We start from the raw sequence: 19,633 nt of genomic DNA, 5'->3' as shown, positions 1-19,633 counted from the left end.
GTCTTGAATGATTACATAGATATCGTAATAGATATTGAAATGTTCCCAGTAAATGTAAACGGACTAGTCTTGTGGATGAAAAGGTAAGAAATGCAGATTCTGCAAGGATTGTGAAACAAATGTGTGACCGACAGGACCTGTTAAGATATACTGGTATCAGGTCAGAAGGTCAACACAGGATTTGGCAACTTTCTTTACGATTTCCTTCAAAGTTTTATGTTCTGTCTAATATGGTCAAAATAGGCTGCTCTAAGATAGAATCGCAAGAGTGTTATTACGGAACTGTTGCCCATGACATAGTCAAACACATTTTTATGTCATGTACTATTAATATGCAAGAAAGAAATGAAATGTTCGAAAATATCTTTGATATCACGGATGCGAATTCCTTTGTTGACCTTTGGTCGAATGATGATAATGTTATCATGTCTTTCCTCTTAGGCGGACTGCCTGATTGCATGAAAGACCTTGAGCTTGAGATATGGGGCGAAACTATGTTACTGTTCTCTCATTATGTTAACAAGTGGCATCATTTGTTCATACCCCCTTCACTTTGGCATGTAACGACTTTGTATAGTTTTAATCTATATTCATGTATCTATCTTATATAATGTATCTTCAATACTGGAGGAAATAAAGACAATCTATTTATCTATCCATAATAGAACTTATTACATTTCTCCTGTATATCTAAGGAATTTGGAGTTACTAGTGTTGTGTCTATATACTTGATAAATGCGTAATTTACATACATCAAAAGGCAAAGATTGACTCAAATGAGGTATCTTCACTTCTATATTTATCTTTTATCTTTAATTTGTTAAGGAGATATATTCATCTGGCTTCTTGCAATGTAAAATCTGTAAAGAGCAATAAGGTAATTAAATATACATATAACCGCTGGACGAAGTAAAATAAATAAAGCAATGTACAAAATATAATGATGTTCTCTCACCACTCTCATTTATTGTATTGAGGTAGTTTTTGCTCTCAAAAATTTCTTTCAGATTGCATAAAACAGGAAAATGGAAGTAAAAAATTATCAGGATAAATAAAACCGACAAATTCCAAAGAAATACATGCTGAATGCCGAGTCCATTGAGAAGGAGTCCTTTCACATGTTTGCGACATGCACTTACAGTCTAAGGGAGATAACTCCGGTTACCGTAACGAATGAAAACACTATCAGTTAATTGGGGAATTCTAATGTTTCTGGTAAGTAATGATAAGTGATCTAATGTTTTGGAAATGTTGCTAGGATATCGGGTTAGGTTGTATTGAAGTAACGGAGAAAGTAGAAACGGCACTTTGGGTCTAGATCTTAAGTAAATTGTTGTAGACTAGCCGTGTTACGATCTTTTACTATTATGTTGATAATGGCGTCTTGACGTTATCACGTTATCACTAAACACGATATTGTGTTTATAGATAAATATTTCATTTCATGTTGAAAAACTACCATAAGCGTTGAAGGAGACTGAACGTAATACCCAGATGTATTGTTCTGGGCGTTCAGTTGAAATGGCAGTTTACTTTTCCCCAAGGTTTAGATTTCGTTTGCTGAACATCAGTGTTCTGGTTCCCATAGTAATGTGAAACGTTTTGATTTTCCGGCCTAAGGATTCGACAGATCGCAGCCAGAAACCACGACGACAAAATAAATCAGAAAAGTAAAAAACCAATACGCGCTTCGGCATAAAGCATTTCAGCATCCTGCATATGTGTGAGAGTGTGTGAGTGTGTGTGTGTGTGTGTGTGTGTGTGTGTGTGTGTGTGTGTGTGTGTGTGTGTGTGTGTGTGTGTGTGTGTGTGTGTGTGTGTGTGTTCCCCACGGAGTTTCTTGAGATCATTGAATAGTCATTCATCGGAATGCATCATGCATAACAAACAAATAATGAAAGCACTTTGAGATAATATATGTCTGTCACTGAGCTCAGTGGTCAAATGGGATCATTATTTCCACGTTTGACGTAGGCAAGCCTGTTACCGGCGTCATGAAAATCAACTACTCCTCTGTTTTAATATAGTGTCCATCCTCTTCGCCATACGCCGACTGAACGTGCACGTGTATGCTGGCCTGGGTGATCTCTGCCACCTCCTGGCCTGCCACCGACCGCGCATGCTCGTGCATTGTTGGATCTCCGGTTATGTCTGTCTGTGTCCCTTTGTGCACTGTGACCACGTGCTGAACATGTGGAACACCTGGTTGAACCTGTTGAACATCGCGCGAAGCCTGCGGAACATCGGCGTTATGTCTGATTGGTTTTGACAAGAATATATAGATCCTGCAACAAAGAATAGGCGTGACAATTGCATCCTTTTGGGATTACCCAGTGAAAATATATCAGTGTTAATACTTTGTGTAGTCCGCACAGAGAATATTTATTATTTACAATTATATATAGGTCTTTATGTTCCGCACAGTTTGTAAAATGATCATTTGCAGAGCCTGAAACATTCATTCACTGGTGACATTTGCTTTGTAAGTATGAATTATGCTCTAACGGATTAAAGTGTAATGTGATAAACTCTCACGAACAACGATACATACCTAGAACGCGCCCTGCATTTGAATTCAGTTATTCACTTTCCGGTACAAGTTTATTGACCTTCATGTATTTCACCTAGATTCATAACAAGGGAGCAGACCATGTTGTGATTATTTGACATTTTAACCCATGCTCGTGCACCTTCGCGACTGGAATTACACAGGTAAAATATGTGTTCAGTAGCCAATTGTATATCGCAAGTGAAAAGTATATATATTATTTGTAACGATGTTTTCCCCTTTCTGGTCCAGGATGCGGGTTGATGATGACAGAAGAAGTCGTTCCCTGGAAACCTCATGTACCAGTATGTATCGTTCATCTCCTGAATTGAGAGATCGAGTAGCCTAGTGGTTAAAAGTTTGGCTGATATGACAGCAATATTGTTTGTTTGAAATATTCCAGCTGTATGACGGCGGCCTGTAAAGTCCAGATAATCCAGTGATTGATATTGTGAGCGACTTTCCACGCCGTCGGGGTTCGATGACACGCAATGAAGCACATCACCGTTCCTGACAACTCGACCCATTTTGTCGCCTCTTACGATCAGCAAATTATGCTGGTGATTTTATTCGTACCAAGAATTGTCATGGGTAGGGTATTATTAAAACTGCGTAAACATCCTTCTCAATCAAACATCAGATGACGAAATAAACGAGAAATAATTGATTGAATATGGACAAAGAAGTGCATAAAATACTCACACAAGAACAATAGCACCGACAACATGTGTGCCTCCCAAGAAGATGAAGACCATCCCTCTCCACAACACGACCGTGTCCTGGTAAATGCTGCTGAAGATAGGAGTCCCCACCAGCGAGCACATCGTCTCCACCACCGCTACACTGGCGAAGAGGGAACCTGCAACAATATGGTACAGCTATGTACATAGATGTGTATTTTTTAAAATTATATTGCTTCACACTGCGGTCAGCAATATTCCAGCTAAACCACGATGGCCGGTAAATTAGTTGGCAATAGTAAGACAAACCAGTGATTGAGAGAATAAGCACTTGTCGGTTACGATGGCAGTTAAATGTATCTGCATAGGAGCTTAAGCAATAAAGTTTTCGGAGCCCATCCCACCCGAGTCTCCACGGGCTCATTTTGATATGGGCATACATATAACCTGTACGTGTGAAAATACGTGTGTATGCTTGCTTTCAGGGAACCTGCAACGATTGGTTTCTATTGGTTCAGATTGAACAAAAAGCCACTTACTTATTCTGGATATCTATATATATATCTATATCTATATCTATATATATATATATATATACTGACGGCCAAACGAAACGTTACCAACGATATTTCTAGGATAGAATATGACCAACACAATTTGAACCAGCAATAACAATTGTATTGTAGAAATTCATCATTCAGAACAGTAAAATGCGAATTTACTAATTCAACAACAAAGTCCTTGACCTCCAACAGGGACATTTATTGACAAGGGGTCATTCGTCCAGTATTCGATCAACAACATTGGTTACAACTTTAAGGTGACGACGGACCAGACCGTTCAATACGGGATATGACCTCCATGAGCGGCAATGCATCTTCGAATGCGGCGTCGAACTGAGTAGACAAGCGTCCTCACATCCTCTGCAGGTATCCGATTCCATTACTCACGGAGGGCAACGATCAACGCTTGTTTCGTGAAGGGAGGATGTTGACGTTTCCGAAGACGACGCCCCAGCTTGTCCCAGAGATGTTCTATGGGTGACAGATCTGGTGATCGAGCTGGCCACGGCAGGAGAGTCACGTTGTTGGCGTTGAGGAAGTCTCTAGTAATACGGGATTTATGGGGTCTGGCGTTATCTTGTTGGGACACCGTCCGTTGTTGACGCTGGATGAAAGGAAGAACCACTGGCCGTAAGATATTGTCAATGTAGCGTTGTGCTGTCAGATTGCCTTCGATGATGACAAGTTCCGTCTTCTCGTCCCCGCAAATGCCGCCCCAGACCATCACACCATCCACCTCCTGGACACAACAAGGAGCCGTATGTTCACCACGTAGTCGATAAACTCGCGTCCGCCCATCAGGTTTGAAGAGCACTAAACAGCACTCGCCGCCATTCCCTTTGTTGCCATCGCTGAGTTTGCCTGCACCATGTCAATTTGGCACGTCGATGTTGACGGGTCAAGGTCATGCCCTTGAAAGGGCGATAAGCCCCGAGACCATAATGTCGTAGTCGTCTGGTCACTGTTTGTCTGCTGACCGGATGTCCTAAGCTGTTGGCAGCTGATGACGTCACAGTAAGAAATCTGTTCCTCAGATGAAGTACCCGTAAAAAGCGGTCATCCTGCGGGGTCGTGACCTTTGGTCTGCCACTCCGTGGTCTGTCTGCGGTTCTGCCAGTCAGCCGGAGACGTGCGACCAGTCTGGTAATGGTCATCTTGGAGCAATTCATGTTAATGGCAACCTTTCTCTTTACTGTTTTTGAACAGGTTAGCATCTTTGTTTCAAAGTAGCAAATCAGTTAATGTTGGTAACGTTTCTTTTGGCCCTCAGTTTATATATATATATATATATATATATGTATATATCCTTTCTATTGAACAGCACCAGAGTGGAAACGTGTATTTTGACTCTAGCAAGATAGAGTGTGACAGAACGACCAGAACATACAAATGGATCTCTGTTACAATCAATTTTAAAGAAGAACTTTTAGTTATCATACAGTATTATTTACTATCATTCTGGAAAGTATAGAATGATGTATATAGTTTTACGTCACTTTGGACAATGTATCAGTAAAATTACAGGGTGTCACCTTTTTTTTGGGGAAAAAAAACCGATGTGATATGGGTTTGGGTCTTTACCACATTGGTGAAACCCATGAGGACGGAGAACAATCTGGGATTCATGATCATAGGATTCTGGCACGGTGATGTTATTCTGACCAACAAATCCACAAATAACCCTTCTTGTCGGAAAGATGGATTTAGCTTGTTTGTTTAATTATCACTTTAAAACATGTCTTATTCTACCAAATGTACTACACAGCCAGTTTTACAACAACAACAACAAAAGATATATTTTAGACCTTTATCAGATGAAATTAATATAAGACATAATTCCTGAGGCTGATGTGAACGTGTGTGATTAACACATTCGTTATTTCAATAAACCAGATTCGACCTTAACACACTAAACCTACGGCATGTCATTGTTACATCTTTATGATTACTCACGTGCAATCTCATTTTTCTTAATACAATAAAGGCTTCCCGTAAAAATGCATAGCTATTGTAGTGTTCTGAGTTTAGACATATGTACGTGAAAGAATTAGGATGATCAAGTGACTTACTGAAAAAAATTAAACTCTTTCGTAATTGTGCTACACATCCGGATATATCACATAGGAAAATAACTTAAATAATATATGATGTTAAAGTTTATCGGAATCACACAAACGTACTTTTTCAGCGGGTTTTCGTTTAAGTTTGATATTTGAGATTCAATTTGGGAAGTATTTACATGAAACACCTCATATCATTTTGATAAAAGGCGTTTGACTTGAAGGGGCATTGATTGTGATACTAATTTGTCACAATGAATGAGTGAGTGAGTTTCTGTTAATGTCGCTTTGAAGTGTACTTCAGTTACATTGAAATCACTCTTATCCTGACCATAGATGGCCGGAAACATCGCCAACATGACGATATTTATGTGAAACGATATGTTCTGCATACAGTGCTTCAGTTATCTGGAATACGGGTTTCGCGGATAGGACAGTAAATTATAATTACCAACAGTAATTGATGAAAGGTGGTCAACTTGAAAGGGGCATTAATTGTGATACTAATTTGCCGCATAAAATGATTCATTTATCTGTAAATCGCATCGGACAGTGAATTTCAATTACCAAGAATGCAAAATACACACTGTTTTGTTCCATTTACCGGACAGCGACCATGCATGACGATGTTTGTTTTGTAATTCAAGGGGCAGGTATCATATGTGATCACAGTTTTTATTTAATCCTGTTATGACACAATCTGGTTATAAGAAAACGTGTTCATTGTATACCTGGAAAAGTGTTTCTTTCATTCAATATTGTTTACATTAATTTCGGCGAAATCGTATGTGTCCAGGTTGGCAGATCCCACAACAACCACTTTAGAGCAACCACGACCAGATTACCACAATTAACGCCTTGAAACGAACATCACTTGACCGAGATTGGACACATATATAATAAATGGCATATGGCATATTTTTGTTGTTGTTCGACTATTACACGGCAACATGACGTTTTCGTGATCGAAATTCTTTTATCTGGACAATATTTGAAAAAAGCAAGTGTGCAGATAAGCGAGGTTCCACTATACATCACAGCGCATCAGGTTGATATGGGCGGAAAATCCATTCAGGTATTATATGTGATTAGAAGTTTGCCATTTTAGTGATCACAGTGTATATTTAATCCTGTTATCACACAATCTGGTTATAAGAAAACGTGTTCATTGTATACCTGGATAAGTGTTTCTTTCATTCAATATTGTTTACATTAATTTCGGCAAAATCGTATGTGTCCAGGTTGGCAGATCGCACAACAACCACTTTAGAGCAACCACGACCAGATTACCACAATTGACGCCTTGAAACGAACATCACTTGACCGAGATTGGACACATATATAATAAATGGCATATGGCATATCTTTGTTGTAGTTTGATTATTATACTGCAACAAGACGTTATGACGTTTCGAAAGTCGTTTATCTGGACAATATTTGAAAAATGCAAGCGTGCAGAAGCGAGGTTCCACTGTACAGCACAGCGTGTCAGGTGGACGTGGGGGGGCGGTGCTTTTTTTTGTTCCTATACCATTTGCGACGTCATTTTTAGATCAATTATGCCATGTCTGACGTAAAGTAGATATCAGTTATACAATTTGTGACGTCAAGGTTATATCCATAATACATACGTGGAGGTTAATATGCAATATACAAATACCGACGGGAAGGTTATGTCCATTATACCTTTGGTGAAGTGAAGGTTTTGTCCATTATAATATATTTGTGGCGTGAAGGTAAAATCAATTATACCTTAAGTGACGTGAAGGTTGTATTCAATATACAACAAGTGACGTGAAGGTTATGTCGATTATAACCTATTTATGACGTGAAGGTCATGTCCAATACACAACGTCTGAGGTGAAGGTTATATGCATTATATAACTTATATAAATGCGTAATTATACAAATGAGTGTAGACATTGCGAAATAAATATAGCAATGTACAAAATATGATGATGTTCCACACCACTCTGATTTTCTTGTATTACTGTATTGAGGTAGTTTTGTTGATTGAATTGATCACGAAAATGGCAATACAGATATTTATCAGGATAAATAAAACCAACAAACCCCTAAGAAATACGTGAAAGCCGAGTCCATTGTAAAAGTGTTCTTGTGTCAGCGACAGGCACCTAAGTCTAAGGGAGATGACTCTAGTTACTGTAAGAGATAACGAATGTAAACACTGTTAGAAAGGAATTCTAATGTTGATAAGTAACTGGAAAGTTATGGTAAGTGATCTAATGTTTTGGACATGTTGCTAGGGTATCTGGTAAGGTTGTGTGGATGTAATGGATATTGTAGAAATGGCAGTTTTGGTCTATATCTTAAATACAATCTTTCATTTTTATATTGATGATGTCGCCTTGACGTTACCATGAAGATTATACACAATATGGCGTTTGGGTATAGTCATGTTGTTTTTGTGTTTTTATTTACAGATTGAGATTTTTTCGACGATACATTTTTAATTTGACTGATGGAAAGAATGTTAAAGTTTCTCACTGTTCACTAAAACATAATAACTGTACAGATGCACATGTGGGTGACTTTGAAACAGAACAATTGAAATAGCAGTATGATAAAACATTTATAAAATAATAAATAAAAGACCATTTTTGTACAACACCATGTGTATCAAAACCCTTTCAAATTGACATGTTTGTACTCACATCTACTGGAGGAATGTACTTTTCAATTACTAAGATTGTGGATTAAGGATATAAGTAGCATAACCTAACTGAATGTTGGACCCTGAATAGTGTTACAAAATGGTTGAGAAACAATCGCCTAAACACAACCACAACAATTTGCTGAGCAATGCATGTGCTGCATTACCCAGATAAGAGGAACTTGAAAATTTTGGACGGGAGACAGGCGATACTTGGCTGACGCCACGACTAGCCATGCACCATAATAATACCCCAGAATGTCAGGGAGCTTTTGTCAGCTTTTTAAAAATATTGAAAGTCTTTATCTCTGCTCCCGAAGGCCACCTCATCAACCTAGATCGGAACATAATTTATATCAATTCTACAAGCATTGACATAGGGTGGATAAATATAACCACGAATCAATCATGTTTTGTGATCATTGGCTGCCATTAGGGCTATTGATTGTGGAGTTAAAATCCTGAAATTATATTGTATACATAATTTTGAAACTTGGCACTTTGTTTGAATACATTATAAATCTCATGTGCTATTGTTTGGATTCCGGTTCATATCGGTTTGCAGGGTAATCAAATAGCAGATAGTCTTATAAAGTCAGGATTGCTAAAGGATGAGGTAAATATTTCTGCATTCAGGCCTTAACAAAGAGATTTTGACTAAGACATTGTGAAGTTGGTCTCCATAAAACTAGGAGGTTGTCTCTATTGGATGGAATTTGTACAGATTATGCTCAACAGTAACCCAAAATTGCAAATGTACACCATGTTAATTTCATCTGACCACAATCAATGAGTGTTGAGGAACTGAGTTTCTTGAAAAGCTAACTCATCAAAACGTTAAAACGTGAGCATTAATAGATAGCTCATACACAGAATGCTTGACAAACATAAAATGAACACACTTTGGGATGTATATACATCCATTTGGCGTCATGAAAATCAACTACTCCTCTGTTTTGATATACTGTCCATCCGCTTCGCCATACGCTGACTGAACATGCACGTGTATGCTGGCCTGGGTGACATCTGTCACCTCCTGGCCTGCCACCGACCGCCCATGCACGTGCATTGTTGGATCCTCGGTTACTTCTGTCTGGTACACTGTAGCCCCGCGCTGAACGTTTGGAACACCTGCTTGAAGCTGCTGAACATCGCGCTTCTGTCTGATCGGTTTTGACACGAATATATAGATTCTGAAACAAAGAATAGGCGTGACATTTGCATTCTTTCGGGGGATTACTCACATGAAACATATATCGGTGATAACACTTGATCCGAATAGTTGATCTGAAATTATGGGTTATACCCTAAATCAATAAATGCTTAATGTGATAAAACGTTATGCAGAATGAAACACGCCTGGAATGGACCCTGCGTTTTTCAATCCAGTTATTGACTTCCTAGTACAAGTTCACAATCAATGGGTGGAAGGGGCCTACATGTACATTCAAGATTCATAGCAAGGAGACGACCGAGTTGTGATTATTTATCATTTTAATCTATGCACTTAAACATTTATAACTAGAAGTACACCAATAAAATAGGTGTTCAGTAGCCAAGTGCTACCAGCGTCATGAAAAAAGTACACTAGAGAAAAGTACACATATTATTTCAAACGGTTGTTTTTCCGTTTGTAGACAAGGCTACGGGTTGATTTAGTCAGAAGTAGTACCAGTATTTATCGTTCATCTGCTGAATTGAGAGATTGAAAAGCCTAGTGGTTAAAGCTTTGGCTGATGTGACCGGAATATTGTTTGTTTGTCGTTTAACGCCACATTTAGCAATATTCCAGCTGTTTGACTGCGGCCAATAAAGTCTGGACAAGACAATCAAGTGATTGGTATGGTGAGCAACTCTCCACACCGTCTTGGTTCGATGTCACACACTCAACCACATCACCGAGCTGGACAACCCGATACATTTGGTTGCCTCTTACGACCAGCATAGTATTCTGGCCATCTATTCTAACCTGGAATTTCCACAAATTTGAATTTTTTAAAACTGCGTACAAATCCTTCTTGATCAATCATAAGCTGACAAACTGAACAAGATAACATTTATTTAAAACGGTCATAGATTGTGAATATGGACAAAGAAGTGCATTAACTACTCACGCGAGAACAATGGCACCGACTACATGCGTGCCTCCCAAGAAGATGAAGACCAACCCTCTCCACACCACCACCGTGTCCTGGTAGATGTTGCTGTAGATCGGAGTCCCCACCAGCGAGCATATCGTCTCTACCACTGCTATACTGGCGAATAAGGAACCTGCAATAAGAGCACAACTGTGTACAGAGATGTGCATCTTTAAAAATATGTTGTAGTCAGCAATATTCATTAATACCAGTGTGTCTGTAAATAATTGGGCGTTGGTAAAGCCAACAAGTGACTGTTGGAATAAGCATCTGTCGTGTGTGACAATATGCAATCACCTAAGACACTGAGTCTCCCAACAGCCCCTTTACACAAGACAAAGCAACAAAAGTGCCATCCGTGTCCCCACGAGCATATCTGCCATTTATTTATGCTGTCCGTGTGATATATGAACAGTACAATATTCATGCTTGCCTACAAGGAACCAATTTACCTTGTGAGATAGTGAGTTGGGTTTAACGCCGCTTTTAACCGTATTCCAGTTATATCACGACGTGCATTTTGGATAGAGGCCATCGGGGTTTTTTTCATAGAAGGTGCTTCATTTGACATGGTATATGATATATTCAGTACATCCTCCATACACACATTCTGACCTTGTTTGTTTGCTGGAGCCAACCGGGACAAGATGGAGCGAACAATTGGGAACATCGTGGCAGCAGGGATCTTGATGCCCACAACTAGAAGAACAATAATACTAACGGTGTTATTAATCACATGTAACGTTAAAGAACCTTTTTAACATGCATCATAGTCAAGTTAGTATGTTAATTGTTTAAGGATAAGTATGATCTGTAATGAATAATTTCACAAATAATGAACCATGATCTTGGTTCAATGAATCTTTTCAGCATTTTCAGCAGATGTGATTGAAAATAACATCCATAATTCATTAAGTATGAATGCACCAAGAGGGAAACCAGTGTACATTTTGTCATAATCATTGGTACCTGGAAAGATAAAATGGTCGATCATATTCACTATCTATTACCTCCGTACATCATCCAGTCTGTGCTTGCAATAGACTGTAGGCTGTCTGCCGCACCTATTGCCAGTAAACCAATCACTCCTATCACCTCATCGATACAGCAACACTGTAACAGTCGCGTCAACGGGACACCGATCACCTGTTGTGCCACAGAGCCTATTGAACTATAGTAACCTATTTTCTCAGGGGTCCAGCAAAACGGAAAGTTCAGTTTGAAAAGTATGTCAATATTAGACGCACATACGACTGGCAAGGCAGTGAAAACGAATATCAAGATAGCTAATATGAAACATATTCGCTTCCGTTTACTGCCCTCCAAAACATAAAATCCAAACACTCGTCGACATCCCTCAAGAGGTGTAATCCAATTGCTCTTCGCTCTTTTAATCCCCTTTGTCTTGGGCAGCAGTGTCACCACCAGGATAACGTCCACGAGAACGAAGAGTGTGGCAGTCAGTGTCGGGTAGAAGAAGTTCACGTCTTGGATGAAGTAGCCAGCTGCTGTTGATGAGGCAGCAGATCCTATGTTCTCAAAGAACTCCACGAAGGCTATGCCCATGGTTCGAGCACCTGTCGCCGGAGTATTGTCAGCAGCATAGGCGTACGATGCTAGTAGCAAAGCATAGTAGCCCCCTGTTAGGCCGTCTATCCCTTCTGATATAAAAAACCAATTGATATCCAACTTCCAGTAGATAATGCCTGCTGTAAATCCAAATCTCAAACAGTGGCCAGTCAGAGGTGCAGCAAAGAGGAGCTTGCGACCAATAGAGTCCGAATAGGAACCAAGTATGATGTTAGTGATGATTGCTAGACTGCTTTTCAGAATTGTGAACTGCATTTGTTTGGCTGCTGCGATCTGCTGTGCCTTCTCCTGAAGGATGTAGTCTGGGTTGGATGTGTTCAGGTAACATGTGTGATTCATTGGGCCTTTCGCCGCCACCGTGTGGTTACTAAACACGTCCTCCATCACCCGTTTGTAGAGATATTGGCTCATCACTTGCGAGAACAACATCGCCCCCATTACAACTATGAATATTATCATATTGCCAAACAGGAGATTCTTGATCTGAGATTTCTTTACTTCAGATTCCGGAGTGTCCTCCACCTTTTGCAGGAGCGGTTCTGTTTCCATGTTGTATGTTATGAAGTGCTCGCTACACTACCTGTGATATCAACATCAATTTTGTCACATGATATAACATCACATGGACATTCCTGGATAACATAACTTGATCAACTTTCAGCCTTGCACTGCCATGGCTGAAGATAACCCATTAGATATAGCGGCCAAATTGTGAACCCTCCTACACATGTAAACGATCCTTTGTGATAATTATAGCATTGACCTCTTTGAGGAAAACAATCAAGCCGTAACGAGGAATGTGTGTGATTCATTATCTTGATATCTTTATGACCGTACAGCTAGGACGAGGAAGAGACAGTAGCGTGTAAAACCAGCGTTCCTTCCGCATATCGTATTTACACCCCATGCTGTATAAAGGCTACACCGAACAGGAATTTGAAGAGTTGAAATGTTGAGTTGGGTAAGTGTATGGGTTTGTCCTGAATCTGTGACACATCCAGATGAATGCGTGGCATCTACTTGGTAATATTGTGCCACCGAAGTTAACAAGTTAACAAGCTTCGACATTCGCGTTGAGCTTGGTCAGGTCGTGTCAGCTTGATGTGGATGGAAAGCTCGGTGAGATGCAAGTTTGAACGTGTAACACATTGCTGAAACCCATGAGGTAGATAAAAAAAACAACCTTTTTAAGAAACATAATCAAGGCGAATGTGAGATTCGAACGGGAGAAGGGATGTGGAGACGGGTTGCAACTCTGAACAGCGGATTCAGGAGTAAAAAGCTGCTATGAAAAAGAAGCATGCAGATTCTTTGTTCAATTGTCACGTATTACATATTCCTTATTCTCCCACATACAAAACATATTCAGGAAGACGGGAACTTGTGTGATTAGCATATTCGCTCTTCAAACAAACCAGATTCGACCATAAAACAATAAACCTATAACGTCATGTCCTTGTCAATTGTTTGTAATTTTCACTTGCAATTTCCTTTTTCTTAACACAAATAAGGCTACCCGTAATAAAAGTGTCTTTATTTTAGTGTTCTGAATACAATCATATGTACGTGAAAATAATAAGAATGATCAAGCAAAAACATCTCTTGACCTTATGAAAGCCCTTCGTAATGTTTCCACGCAGCCATGTATATCACAGAGGAAAATAACTTCACCTGAATACTGTGAACATTTGTATAAAATGCGATGTTAAATTTTATCCCACTCACTCAAAAGTTTGTATTTTGAGTTAAAATTTGTGAATTTATTTTATTGAACACCTCATATTATAAGTTGATGAAAGCGTTCAACTTGAAAGAGACAATGATTCTGGTAACAACTTTTATGCAGTGAATGAGTGCGTTTGATTGAACACCGCATTGAATATTATATATCAATTACAGTGAAGTCCCACTTAGCCGGACCACACATGTCCGGAGACGGTATTTACGTGAAACGATCTATACTACATAAAATGCTTCATTTACTCGGAAAGTGAAATGCAATTGTGACCAACCATGAGATAAGGGACCTTATGGGTGAAAAATCACATTTTGACTTTTAATTTTATTTTAAAACTACAGCACCTTCGGAACACAAAAATACAATTCACAAGCTTCAATTCATATTTATGAAGGGGAAACATCACACATATCGATCTTCACTGAAGTAAGTTGACGTCAAACGTCTTTATGACGTCATCGCACAATTTAATCCTGGCACCCTTGAGGTCTGTTTTCTCCTCGGGGTCACAACTGCCAACAGTGAAAATACACACCATTGTGTCCCACTTACCGGACAGCGACCACTCTTGGGTGAGTGTGGATTTACGTCGCCGTTAGCAATATTCCAGCAAGATCACGGCGGGGGACACCAGAAATGAGGTTTAATAATTGACGTAGGGAATCAAACCCAGGCCTTCGTCGTGACGAGCCAACGCTTTGACCACTAAGCTACTTAACCGCCCCTGACCACTCTTGATTATGTTTGTTTTGCAATTCACCGTCCCGCCTCCGACGTCAAAGGGGCTGGTGTCATGTGGGATCACAGTGTATTACTTTCGGACAAATCGTGTGTGAACTGATTGGCAGATCGCACCAATATTTATAGAATCGTGGTCAGACTACCGTTATTCACGCCTTGAAACAACGTCATAAAATGGATACATATATAATAAATGCCAAATTCTGACTCGTTCATAGTGATATTTGTTGTGGTTTGATTATTATATGGCAATCGAAACTCGTATAATCCGGACATTATTTGAGAAAACGCAAGTGTCCGGACAAGCGAGGTTCGATTGTATATATAACAGGGTGTCAGCTTTAGGTGGGAGGAAAATCCACGCAGATCTAAGATGTCTACCACTTATTTGAAATTCACAAGCACGGGTATGATGCTGACAAACCATAAACATAATTAGGGCGTATCTGAGATTCGAACCCATGATCATAGGGTTCTCGCAAGCCTAAAGAACACAACTCTGAACAGCGAAATGCGGTATCTCTTATGAGTCACGCGTGCCTCATAATTTGTCAGAATTTCCGATCTCTTCCAGCACTGGATGACCTGTTGGATTAGCTCCTCGTGTCCTCCTCCGTCTCCTGAACATTCAATGCCCTGATCCTCTTCTGTTCTTCCCTCACTGGCCGAGATACAAAGATGAATACCCTGGGAGAGATATTGGCATTTGTTATATATTTCTATATCTTATCATTTCGTAATATGATAATCTTTGTTTGATTCCTTTGAAAGTTCACATTTGTATATGTGGGCAACATTTCAAATTGATGCTGATTGTTTTGTGTTAAAAGGCATCGTACTTTATTGTATCCATATCTAAATACATTATGACATATGACAAGTTCCCGAAAGTGTAGCTGTAAAAATGATTATCTCTTTACATTATGACATATGTCAAGTTTCCGCGAATGTAGCTGTAATAATCTCTTTACATTATGACATATGTCAAATTTCCGCGAGTGTAGCTGTAATAATCTCTTTACATTATGACATATGTCAAGTTTCCGCAAGTGTAGCTGTAATTATCTCTTTACATGATGACATATGTTAAGTTTCCGCGAGTGTAGCTGTAATAATCTCTTTACATTATGACATATGTCAAGTTTCCGCTAGTGTAGCTGTAATAATCTCTTTACATTATGACATATGTCAAGTTTCCGCGAGTGTAGCTGTAATAATCTCTTTACATGATGACATATGTCAAATTTCCGCAAGTGTAGCTGTAATAATCTCTTTACATTATGACATATGTCAACCTGTCGCGAGTGTAGCTGTAATAATCTCTTTACATTATGACATATGTCAAGTTTCCGCGAATGTAGCTGTAATAATCTCTTTACATGATGACATATGTCAAGTTTCCGCGAGAGTAGCTGTAATAATATCTTTACATTATGACATATGTCAAGTTTCCGCGAGTGTAGCTGTAATAATCTCTTTACATTATAACATATGTCAAGTTTCCGCGAGTGTAGCTGTAATTATCTCTTTACATTATGACATATGTCAAGTTTCCGCGAATGTAGCTGTAATAATCTCTTTACATTATGACATATGTCAAGTTTCCGCAAGTGTAGCTGTAATAATCTCTTTACATTATGACATATGTCAAGTTTCCGCGAATGTAGCTGTAATAATCTCTTTACATGATGACATATGTCAAGTTTCCGCGAGTGTAGCTGTAATAATATCTTTACATTATGACATATGTCAAGTTTCCGCGAGAGTAGCAATAATTATCTCTTTACATTATGACATATGTCAAGTTTCCGCGAATGTAGCTGTAATAATCTCTTTACATTATGACATATGTCAAGTTTCCGCGAATGTAGCTGTAATAATCTCTTTACATTATGACATATGTCAAGTTTCCGCGAGTGTAGCTGTAATAATTTCTTCAAATTATGACATATGTCAAGTTTCCGCGAATGTAGCTGTAATGTTGCTGGTGCGGCGTTTATCGATATTCACTTGCACATTACATAATTAGTTTTACTTTGTTCGTAAGTAGCTGACATTTTGAGATACTTACACGAGAATGACGGCAGCGACAACATGCATTCCAGCCATGACAATGAAGACCAGGCCTCGCCAAATGACAACCGTGCCCTGGTAGACCCTGCTGAACAAGGGAGAGCCAACCAGGGAGCAGATCGTCTCCACCACCGCGATACTGGCGAACAGTGACCCTGGAACAATAGTACAGCTATACAGGCGAACAGTGACCCTGGAACAATAGTACAGCTATACTGGCGAACAGTGACCCTGGAACAATAGTACAGCTATACTGGCGAACAGTGACCCTGGAACAATAATACAGCTATACTGGCGAACAGTGACCCTGGAACAATAGTACAGCTATACTGGCGAACAGTGACCCTGGAACAATAATACAACTATACTGGCGAACAGTGACCCTGGAACAATAGTACAGCTATGCAGGCGAACAGTGACCCTTAAACAATAGTACAGCTATACTGGCGAACAGTGACCCTGGAACAATAATACAGCTATACTGGCGAACAGTGACCCTTAAACAATAATACAGCTATACTGGCGAACAGTGACCCTGGAACAATAATACAGCTCTACAGGCGAACTAGGAACATGTAACAATAGTAAAGCAATATTGACAAACTAAGAACATGAAACAATAGCAAAGCTATACTGACTGACAGGGAATATGTAACAATGGTACAGCGATGCTGGCGAACAGTGACATGTAACAATAGTATAGCTATACTGGCGAACAATGACATGTAACAATAGTACAGCTATACTGATGAACAGTGACCTGTAGCAATAGTACAGCTATACTGGCGAACAGTGACCTGTAGCAATAGTACAGCTATACTGACGAACAGTGACCTGTAGCAATAGTACAGCTATACTGACGAACAGTGACCTGTTTCAGTACTGTCGGTCTCATGGTGTGTCTTACCTTGTCTGTTGGGTGGCGCCATGCGGGACATGATGGCTCGGGTGATCCCTGAAAGCGTGCTGCCGATTGACGTCACCCCGACGACTGCAACAAGTGTATGCACTGTATATAGTCAGTGTTGTAATATTTATCACACATTGATTGATTCGTTGTGTAGGCTACAACTGAACGAACCCTAAGGAATCAGCGTTTTTCTTAACTCTTTACTGCACTTATAGTGCGTGAGTGAGTTTTTAAAAAATATTTCAGCAATACAACGTCGGTGGACGTCAAAAATACGGCATAATAGTCATTATCATAATAAGACCACTTCTAATAGCATAACCGTGATTAAATCGACACTCACCTATATACATCATGGTGTCCGTCGACGCAAATGAGTGTATGACATCGCTTGCGACGGTTGCAGATGTTGCAATCACGGCAATGATCTCGTCAATCAGGCACACTTGAAACAGCCTGGTTAAGGGCACTCCTATCAGCGGACATAACACAGTGAAGGCTGTGACGTAATATGCAAGTTTCTCTGGAGTCCAGCAAAACGGTGCATTCAGGAGAAACAAAGTGTCGATGTTGGAGCCTCCAACAGAACTGATGACATTAAACACAAAGGAAAGCAAAATAAGGATGAAACACGCTTTCTTTAAGGCGCTGTTGTCGAAAACATAAAACCCAAACACTCTTTTCAGACCTTCCACTGGATTCATACATGTCGAGCCCGTATCTCTAACATGATATGTGCTTGTCGGAAGGAATAGTGTGACTATGAGGAGGGCCACCATGCACACCAGCGTGGCAGTGAGAGCTGGGTAGAAGAAGTTCACATCCTGGATGAAGTATCCGCTGGCTATGGAGATGAGAGAGGTGGCTAGGAACTCGGTGAGGTCGACGACAGCGATGCCGATGGTACGGGAACCTGTAGCCGGCGTGTTATCGGCGGTGTATGTATAGGACGCGAGTAGGATGCCGTAATAACTTCCCAGGAGACCATCTATGCCTTCAGACAGGAAGAACAAGTTCAAGTCCAGCCTACATCCTATGATAACTGTTGTGAAGGCGCTTCTTATCAGTTGCCCTGTCATTGGCGTAACAAACAGGAACTTTCGACCAATAGAATCGGAATAAGCACCCAGCATGATGTTACTGAAGATAGCCAGGGCACTTTTCAACATCGTGAATTGCAATTGTTTTTCAGCAGTGACCTGCTGAGCCTTCTCCTGCAGCATATAATCGGGGCTCGAGGTGTTCCGGTAACAGGGTTGTGTTGTGGTCATGTTGACAAGAGTGTGGTTGAATACATCCTCTGATACACGATGGTACAAATACTGACTCATCACAGGCATAAATAGGCTGCCTGAAAGCGTTAATATGAACATCACCAAATTAAGAAAAAGGAGATTCTTGACGATGGATTTCTCTCCGCTACGGCTTTCCCCGTCATGGGACGGTAGTAGCGGTTCGTCCTCCATGCTGACACTGACAGGCTTTAGTTAATGAATACAAAATAACACACTCACATGACTGTCGCTATAAATACAACCATACCTGGGCTAAATACACGCCTGTCTTATCACTGTTCACCTGTCCCTCCTGCCTGGGAGTCCAGGTCAAGCGGTGTCCCGCTTGATGTCTTTTCATAAATATCCTGGTTGTTTGTCAGTCAGAGCTAATAGTGTCCATGCCTCGGTGGTTGTATTGATCCATCCACGAGTCGCGGGCTTATATACTGATCGTTCACCCAATGGGACCTCAATCATGTGACCTCAATAAAGTGATTTCAGTTGGGATCGAGGCATCACGGCTCAAGACGGCAATGTTTATGTATAGAGAAGTTGCTATATTACCAACTAGATTTTAGCGCAACTCGTCTCCTATGAATCAACATTCGAATCTTACTTGCGTCAATACATGTGTGTTTGTG

The 19,633-nt window shown here is 40.0% G+C and overlaps 2 protein-coding genes across 2 annotated transcripts; both read right to left on the bottom strand.

The window, feature by feature from the left end:
- Positions 1–8,431: 8,431 nt before the first annotated feature.
- LOC139444234 (lysosomal proton-coupled steroid conjugate and bile acid symporter SLC46A3-like) lies at positions 8,432–12,802 on the bottom strand. The gene is made up of 4 exons (XM_071225157.1): positions 11,674–12,802; positions 11,279–11,362; positions 10,640–10,796; positions 8,432–9,718 (listed from the first exon to the last, which is right to left on the bottom strand). Exons 1-4 carry the CDS (start codon positions 12,800–12,802, stop codon positions 9,469–9,471), a joined length of 1,620 nt encoding a protein of 539 aa, XP_071081258.1. The 3' UTR covers positions 8,432–9,468.
- Positions 12,803–13,776: 974 nt separating this feature from the next.
- Positions 13,777–19,601, bottom strand: LOC139444248 (lysosomal proton-coupled steroid conjugate and bile acid symporter SLC46A3-like). Its single transcript, XM_071225172.1, has 4 exons — positions 18,059–19,601; positions 17,713–17,796; positions 16,804–16,960; positions 13,777–15,419 (listed from the first exon to the last, which is right to left on the bottom strand). Exons 1-4 carry the CDS (start codon positions 19,179–19,181, stop codon positions 15,326–15,328), a joined length of 1,458 nt encoding a protein of 485 aa, XP_071081273.1. The 5' UTR covers positions 19,182–19,601; the 3' UTR covers positions 13,777–15,325.
- Between the last annotated feature and the right edge of the window lie 32 nt (positions 19,602–19,633).

The sequence above is a fragment of the Haliotis cracherodii genome, unplaced genomic scaffold (genome assembly GCF_022045235.1).
Source record: "Haliotis cracherodii isolate W230 unplaced genomic scaffold, xgHalCrac1.p SCAF_5, whole genome shotgun sequence".
NCBI classification, from domain to species: Eukaryota; Metazoa; Mollusca; class Gastropoda; order Lepetellida; family Haliotidae; genus Haliotis; species Haliotis cracherodii.
The sequence above is the reverse complement of the archived record's forward strand: the minus strand, read 5'-3'. Positions and strand labels throughout refer to the sequence as shown.

Coding starts and splice junctions, on each gene's coding strand:
- LOC139444234 (XM_071225157.1), bottom strand. CDS start 12,802: ATGGAAACAGAACCGCTCCTGCAAAAGGTGGAGGACACTCCGGAATCT. Junction 11,363..11,673: donor AGACTGGATGATGTACGGAG/GTAATAGATAGT, acceptor TTGTTCTTCTAG/TTGTGGGCATCAAGATCCCT. Junction 10,797..11,278: donor GGCTCCAGCAAACAAACAAG/GTCAGAATGTGT, acceptor CTCTTATTGCAG/GTTCCTTATTCGCCAGTATA.
- LOC139444248 (XM_071225172.1), bottom strand. CDS start 19,181: ATGGAGGACGAACCGCTACTACCGTCCCATGACGGGGAAAGCCGTAGC. Junction 17,797..18,058: donor GGACACCATGATGTATATAG/GTGAGTGTCGAT, acceptor CACTTGTTGCAG/TCGTCGGGGTGACGTCAATC. Junction 16,961..17,712: donor GGCGCCACCCAACAGACAAG/GTAAGACACACC, acceptor CTATTGTTCCAG/GGTCACTGTTCGCCAGTATC.